The sequence below is a fragment of the Octodon degus genome, unplaced genomic scaffold (assembly GCF_000260255.1).
Source record: "Octodon degus isolate 3935 unplaced genomic scaffold, OctDeg1.0 scaffold00017, whole genome shotgun sequence".
In the NCBI taxonomy this organism is placed as follows: domain Eukaryota; kingdom Metazoa; phylum Chordata; class Mammalia; order Rodentia; family Octodontidae; genus Octodon; species Octodon degus.
The window spans coordinates 16,855,679-16,863,853 of NW_004524593.1; the positions used below are offsets into that span (position 1 = coordinate 16,855,679).

Sequence of the window (8,175 nt, forward strand, 5' to 3'; positions counted from 1 at the left end):
TTTAAACAAGCTTTCCTCTTCATACTAGATTCATGGTAGGTGGTGTTCTCATTTCATTCTGGTTACTTTTTCTAACAAATAGCAAGTGAAGTTACTCTAACTGGACTCCTCTCTTTTTCTCTTTTGGGCTGCAAACTTACCCCCAAATCAAAGCCCTACCTCAACCCTTGCCCACTGCATACCCTTCTTAAAGCCAGCAAAATCTATCCCCATAGGATTAGGGTTCAGTTGTTCAGGTTTCAGTTTCCTTGAAGATAATTTAAAGACTGTACTTTTTCATCTGTGGTAATATCAAAGTGTTTTATAAATGTTTAATAGACACATTATAATATATCTGTATTTCTTAATGTTGGCATAATAATCAGGGGCAGCTTAGTCATCTAAAGTGACCACGTTGCCAGGGAGATGGCTCAGTGGACTAAGTGCTTGCCTGACAAGTGCAAGGTCCTGAGTTCAATCCCTGGTACCACAAAATAAAAATAAAAATAAAAATAAAAATAAAGTGACCTTGTATAGACCAGAACTGGTGAATCTTCACGCAGGCAGACTTTTTACATGGAAAGAAAACATGGCGACTCTTCCATTCCACGAATTTCAAAATATCCTTCTTAATGTGCTCATGGTAGTATATACTGAGGCATGATGTATTTCTAACTCACAATAAGTACATTTATCTTTGGACCTTTCCAGTGCTGATGACGTAGAGCCAAACGCATCAGTAGGCTGCTGGAGGCAGGCTGTGCTCAGGTGACTCTCAGTGTGTGATCCAAGGATCCAGCTTTCATCTGCGGGAAGTGCTGGCCCAGCGCCTCAGCTCTGTGCTTCTGTTCCTGGAAGGGATGCGTTTCAGGGGCTGATTGGTCCCCTTAGTCCTTGGTACCTGATCTTCGCTGATGGTCCTTTTGTCCTCTCATAGTGCTCCATGTTCTGAGGCTAGGAGGGACCTGGGAGGCCCCAGGATTTTACCTGACACCTGGGGAGCCTCATAATGAGAGTGAATATAGAGTCACCCTTACAGAGAGGGAGGGGAAAGGAAATACTCCCATGTCACTTATGAAGCACCTATGAAATCATATTAAAATTTGGGGATGTAATGGCAGCATTATATTTGATGATTAACATTTAGTTCCATGTTGCTTTGAAACTTCTGAAATTATATTTTCAGTTGACTAGAAATCTGGGATGGTATATCATTAAATTCTCCTTGCCTTAGAGACAAACCTAAATCAGATTTTCTTCACTAAGATCTAAGAAGCAATATTAATTATGTGGAAATGTATGAAATTTTGTCTTTTACTTATCTAACTTTGCTTTTACAGCTTGTGTTCTTTGTCCAGGATTATAAGAACTATAACAAGAAATTAGTAATCCCTTAAAATTAGAAAAAAGTCAAAGTATTACCCAGTTTACACACACAATTCACAGCTCCATGCCAAAGCTGGTGTCTGCGTTGGTGTATTCAGTCAGACTTCGTTAGGTGGATGAAAAACTGGGTGAAAAGTCATAATCACACAAAGTAGTGTCCTCGGGTTACCTGGTTTTCTAAGAAGACTCAGAAGTTTTAGCCAAAAATTTGTATATTCTAAAAAAATCCTCATGATTGATACTGTAAAAAAAAAAAAGCTTACATTCCACAAGAGGATACATTTATTCAGTCACTGAAAATACTGTTGAACATTACATGTTTGGTTAGAGAGTGGCATAAGCAGTTAGGGAAGGTTTTTGGAGTTAATCAGACTTCATGTTTAGTGCTTTTAGTCTCCTCTATAAAAAACATAATTTGGGGGGCCAGGGAGATGGCTCAGTGGAATAAGTACTTCCCTGGCAAGTGCAAGGGCCTGAGTTCAATCCCTAGTTCAACCAAAAAAAAAAAGTAATTTGGGATTGCCTAGCCAGTTTTTGTCTTCTGTCACACTGACCTTTACAGCTGTTTTGTTTTTTTTTTAGGGGGTGGGTGCTGGGGATCACTTTTCAGAGTTCTGCAATCATTTGTCATCACCGTTTCACTTGGAAAAGAGGTCGGTCCTCTGCAAATTAGTATTTGTTCCAAAAGAAGTGAAAGTTGTAGCCATATGCCATTTACCTGATGGAAAAGTATTTCATCTTTTAAAATTTTTATTAATTAAGTAATTTATTTTGATTTTAGGGAAGGGTCTACAGGGTGTTCAGGGTCTCGCTACTAGATCGGACTCGTGGTGATCCGCCTGTTTACAGCCTCCCAAGAGCTGGGATTACAGGCATGTGCCACCATGCCAGTCTCAATTGCTTTCTCAGTGTGCCCCAGGGGTGGGGCCAGCATAGCAGGCCTGGGAATCGAACCTCTGGCTCCTGAGCCTGCTTGCAGGTGCTTTAATCTGCTGAGCTATTTGGCCGGCTCTAATTTTATTATTTTTAAAAGAGAATACAAAATAGTAAAAAAAAAAAAAAATCATTAGAAACCATACAGAAGGGCTGGGAAGATAGCTCAGGGGACTAAGGACCTGCTTAGGCAAGCACAGGGATAGGGATTTGATCCCCAGCACCATGTGCCAAGCCTGCACTGCCCCCGGGCACACTGAGCTGTTCATGGAGATTAGGCATTGAGGCACATGCCTGAAACCCCAGCTCTGGGAGGGTGAAAACAGGAGGGTCGTTATGAGGGTGAGTTGCATACAAATACATAAATAAATAGAAGATTTAATTTTTTTTAAGTAAACATACAGAATTTCACTAAAAATATAATAGGAATTTGACAGTGGTCATTGCAGGGCATAATGTTACCAAATCAGATGTTTAGTTTTGAACAGGCAAAATTGGTAGAAACAAACAAAAACTTTCCATGATTCTACCTAAAATGCCTGTCTTTCCAGATCTGCCCAGATGCAGTCATTTCCTGGCCAGTTGAGAAAATAAATTTAAACATTAACTTGCCCTTCAATATCTGAAAATATCATTGTGGATTACTCAAAGTCTACTTTATCTAGAGTGATGTCATACTCTGTATTTTGTATTTGAATTCAGCATATGCTTGCTATTTATAGGCTGTTCTTCAGAATATGTGGGTTTGGTGTTAGGGATCCTGGTGAACTCAGGTGTGACCCCATGTGTGAGCTGTTGATTGTAAAACCCTCATCTCCTGCTCTGGGGGTGCACATGGCTGGAGGAGTCTTTCTGGTGTCCTTGCCCTCTTCTCCCTCGAGCTCTTCAAGCCTTCGCTGTCCCCTGCATGCCCAGGCGCTGTGTCCAGGAGGGTCCGTGTGCTCCTCAGGGCTTCTCTTCACACAGATCACACCAACTTCACACGAGTCTGCCTCTTACCTGCCTCTCGTTCCAGGTCTGCCCAGATGCAGTCGTTTCCCGGCCAGTTCCGCAGGAGTTCTCTTTGAGCTGCCCTGTCAGTGCGTCTGTGTCTGCCTTGGACCATTCTGCATGTAGAGCCCAACATGAATATCGATTACCTGCTCCCCAGGGAGTGCCTTAGGTCTTCTAATCTGGTGCAACCTGCCTTTCTAGATTCCTTTCTTGTCCCTATCTGCTTCCGGGCCGCCATTCATATAGATATTCATTATCTACTAAAAAGTCCTTTCAATATGCTATGTATTCACACACTGAACTAGTTCACATTTGGATGCTCGTTACTGAAGGCTGAGCTTCTCCCTCCCAGAAGCGAGCATGATTTCTTGTGTGTGCTCACGGCACTTTCTTATTGTCTTTGACTGTCACTCCTACTACTTTGTGGTTCCTTGTGTATGTGAGTGTGTCTCAGGCTGAATTGTCAGTTTCTCAAGAGGGGGCAGTGGCCTTAGGAGGCACCTCCATTCCTACACAGAAGGTGCATAAGTTCTGGAGGGATCATTACGGTGCCAGTGAACAGAGTGCCTCAGAATGAAAGTCAAGAAAATAGCTTCCCTGCCCATATTTTCATGAGAGCGAGGGATTCAAATTTGAGAGAAACATGGGAGTCTTCTGAAAACTCACACAACGAGTGGCACTAGGACCTGGAATTGCTGCTTTGTCTCATTGGACCTAAGGCATCCTCTCTGGCATTTGTTGTCAATCTGTTGGATTCAGGACTTTACAGTAACAACTGTGGCTAGAGTTGCCCACGTTCTGTTCAGGTTGGCACTGCGTCCACAGGCCAGTACTGCCCTCTGGGTGTTAACATATGCACAGCCAAAGAAAACATAGTCTGTACCTGAATTCATGACAACAGAAGTGGAAAGAGGAACGAACAACATCAGATCATTAAAAGTTAGACTGGTTGAGACAGATTATATGTGAATGAGAAACCTACGTCATTAGGGCTCGCAGAAGTAAGGGACGGTCTCACCATGAAGCATCTGCTAAATTGGCTCTTAAAATATTGACGAGAAGCTAGGAAGTAAAGCTCTGTACACGGGAACTTAGCATGCATGAGGCCCTGCAGCCCATCTCCAGAGCTGGAAAAATAAAGCAGTATGAAACAAAGAAACTGCTCAAAAGGGAAGAACAACTGGGATAGGGAAAAGGAGAAAAGAAGAACGAAAACAATAGATACACGCACACACAAGATAGCTAAGATAATTGTATTATTTATTGTTGTTGGTGTTCATTGAAAGGAACAGCTAGTGCTTATATTGTTTGGTCAGTTTTGCAAGGCTGTATCTGCTAATCTGAGCACCTACTTTGAAGAAGGAACATGCAATATAATAACCCACGTTAATTTCCTATTATCTTGTTTTGAAATTCTATACAATTATTTTTCTATTTAAAATAAAAATCAAAAGACAAAGCAAAACAATATTGATAAGAAGTCAATATGGAGAAAAAGGAGTCTCCACACTGATTTCCATAACGGTTGCACCAGTCTACATTCCCACCAGCAGTGGAGAAGGGTTCCTTTTCCCCACAGCCTCTCTAGCATTTGTTGTTGGGTGATTTCTTTATGATAGCCATTCTTTCTGGGGTGAGATGGTACCTCAGGGTTGTTTTAATTTGCATTTCATGGATGGCTAGTGATGTGGAGCATTTTCTCATATATTTATTCTCTTCTTTAATTTCATGCTCTGAGAAGTATGTGTTCATCTCGGTTGCCCGTTTGTGGACTGGGTCTTTAAATTTTGAGGCCCTTGTGTTTTTTTAGTTCTTTATAAATTCTAGAGAGAAAACCTTTGTCTGAGTGCTTCTTAGTTAAGATGTTTTATTCCAATTTGTGGGTTGTCTTTTCACTTTGTTGGTAATGGGTCAGTTGATAAGCATATTAGACTTCTACATCCTGTAAGGCAAATTTCAGCTGGTAATTTTAGCCAGTTGTTTAGGCTGTTGGTACTTAATTTCAGGAATTTGTAGTTATTTGTCCTGTTTTGTTTCTCTCCCACAGGTGGGTCTGATATTGAGTATCTAGACTTCTACAAGCCAGTCGTCTGGTTCTGGATCCTCGTGGGGCTGGCGTACTTTGCCGCTGTGCTGAGCATGATTGGGGACTGGCTCCGCGTGATATCTAAGAAGACCAAGGAGGAGGTGAGAGTTATGAAGCGTGCAAGCATGTGTGGGCAGCAGATTCAGTAAAGACTTTTAAAATGTTTTTGAAAAAGTTCATATGTTCCAATAGTGAACATTATTTGAAATGTTTCATATTTGCATTTGGCATGAAGTTACTGTCTGACTGACATCATGGGAAAATACGTCACGTGAGTTACAACTCATCAATTTAGAAAATATTTACTGAATACTTTTTAGGTGCCTGATGCTAAGCTCAGTATTGAGGTTAATCTATAGTGAAAAAGGATATAGCTTAAATATTTTTTCATGATATATCCTTTTATTTCTTTCTCAAAAACAAAGTGAATTTTATCATGTCAAAATGATAGCAAATACTGGTATCGAAGTATTTTAGTGTGAAATAATGAAGGTTTTTCTCATGTGGAATTCTTGTGTGTTTGACCGTTTCCTTCTTTATGTCTGTGTAAACATGTGTTTGCCAATACACATGCACACATTCACACACACACGCTCCAAGGCCAGGCGCATCATGAGCACTTACCCCGTGCACGTACTTCAGCTGATCAGAAAGATGTCCCTTTACTTATTCTGTACAAGACTATGTAGAGAAATAAATAATAGAATTTTGATAAATGAAATTTTAGAAAATTGAAAAGTTAAGTATTGATTCTGAATTTTAACTACTTTGAAAAACAAATTTTGATTTCATATTATATGCCCAGAAGTACTATTAGAGAGTAGCACCGCCAGGCTTTTTTTTTTTTTTTTTCAAAGAATTTTGTACTTCTTGCTTCTGAGTCTTAGCTTTGCCGATTATTTAAGAAAACAAAGTTATAAAAATCTGCACCACCCACATTGTCCTTTTTTAATTGGTTTCTCTGTTTCATGATCTACTGTTGATAGGCCAAGAGGAATCTTTATCAAATCTTTGATTGATACAAGCCCAAGATCTCTAAACATATAATGAAAAGTAATGGAATCTGACACCCATTTCTCACCACAAATATTTTCTTTGAATCTTGTTAAGTCATACAATTTTTTTCTTGATACCAAGGTGCCTAAAGTGACCCATGGGAGGGCTGGGCATGCCCCTTCCTGCTGTGGGCGTGGTTCCCTCGAGAATTCACATACTCGGTCACTGTCTGTGTGAATCTGCATTTCAGTTGCATCATATAAACAACATCTTTTTATTATATGCAAGTCAACAGAACACCGTGCCTAATGTGCTAACTTGTGTGAAAAGTCTTCTGCATAGGATCTGAGTGGGTTGGAGTCACCTTGGTCTTAGGCTCTGTGTGTGTGTGTGTGTGAGAGAGAGAGAGAGAGCGAGAGAGAGAGAGAGAGCAAGAGAGAGAGAGAGAGAGAGACAGACAGACACAGAGACTGAAGAGTGTTTTCAAGTGTATATGTACTTTTAAGAATCTTGGTGTGCTAAAGGCAAAAAGGAAATTCTAGCTGTCAAATGTTTCAGATGCTATAAGTAAGCCAACAAATGCCTCAGACATCCAGCCATAGCTGGCTTTCAAATGAGTCTGAAGCACACACTTTCTCAGGCCTTTTATTTTTCTTAAAATAGATTTGACAGATCACATCTCATGTAGTTCATTAATTAACTATTAGTCTGATGATTAGGAAGAGTAGGCACATACATAAATATAAATGTACAGTATATTCTTTACATGTGTACATGCAAACTAAATGCTACTACTGTCGTGGTTTGGCGTTTTTGCAAGGGGAACAATATAATACAGGACACATTTTATAATAAGTCACCCAAGAATCACATACAAGAAGTGCTGGAAATCTGTCCATAAACATAAACACTAAAGACTCCAGCTGAGGGCCTGGATCCTAATAACCTGCATGAGTTCAGTTGAAGACCTAGAGCTCATAACAATGACTAACACATTCAACTGGAAGCCTAGAGCACGCGACAAAGTCTCATTCAGGTGTGCTTCATGAATCTGCGTTGGAAAGGCTCAAAGGTCAGTGGTGGAAGCTAGGAAGTCTATGTCAGCGGGATGAAGGATCTTGGCTAGCAAGCTGGGGGTATGAACTGGAGCTAGGAAGCGATGCTCAAGGTAAGCACCAGAGCTCCCCCAAAGATACCACAGCCATCCTCAGCAACAGTGAGGTCCTGAGCTCCTCCAGAGATGAGGAAAGCCAAGCTCCCATCAGGAAAGCCAATGCAACAACCTCTCCATGAGGCTGAGCAGTGCACTACCTTCCCCTCTGGAGCCAGAAAGTGATGCCCAAGATGAGGACCAGAGCTTCTCCAAAGTTCACTGGGGAAGCCAGCATGACAAAGTCCTCCAGCAGAGCAGCCCAAGAGAACTAGCTGCCTCCAACAGCTCCAACAGCTTCTCCTAACAGCACCCCTAACGGCATTCTGGCAGCTTCTCCTGTTCTGCCTGTGTGCTCCTGGAACAGCCCTCAGGTGGGCCTCCCGCACTCAGCACCATGCTAGTGCAATTCAGCTGGGTGTAATAAGTTGGCCACCAGTTAGGAATCCACTGCAATTATGGATCACAACCATAAAGTTTGAAAACCACAACATTACAGGGAAGGATTTGATATCTTTACGATATTGCTGAAACTGATAATAGAATATTTGATTGAAATTTAACAATTTGGGCCCAGGGAGATGGCTCAGTAGAATAAAAGCTTCCCTGGCAAGCGCAAGGGCCTGAGTTCAATCCCTGGTTTCACCAAAAA

The 8,175-nt window shown here is 41.2% G+C and overlaps 1 protein-coding gene across 4 annotated transcripts in view; it reads left to right on the forward strand.

The window, feature by feature from the left end:
* Positions 1 to 8,175, forward strand: part of Kcnk2 (potassium two pore domain channel subfamily K member 2) — a 149,029-nt gene that overhangs the window by 103,063 nt on the left and 37,791 nt on the right. For all 4 annotated transcript variants that reach the window (XM_004626870.3, XM_004626872.3, XM_023710341.1 and 1 more), the window contains one exon: positions 5,339 to 5,478. In XM_004626870.3, the coding sequence (XP_004626927.1) occupies positions 5,339 to 5,478 (140 nt within the window). The remainder of the gene's footprint in view (positions 1 to 5,338; positions 5,479 to 8,175) is intronic.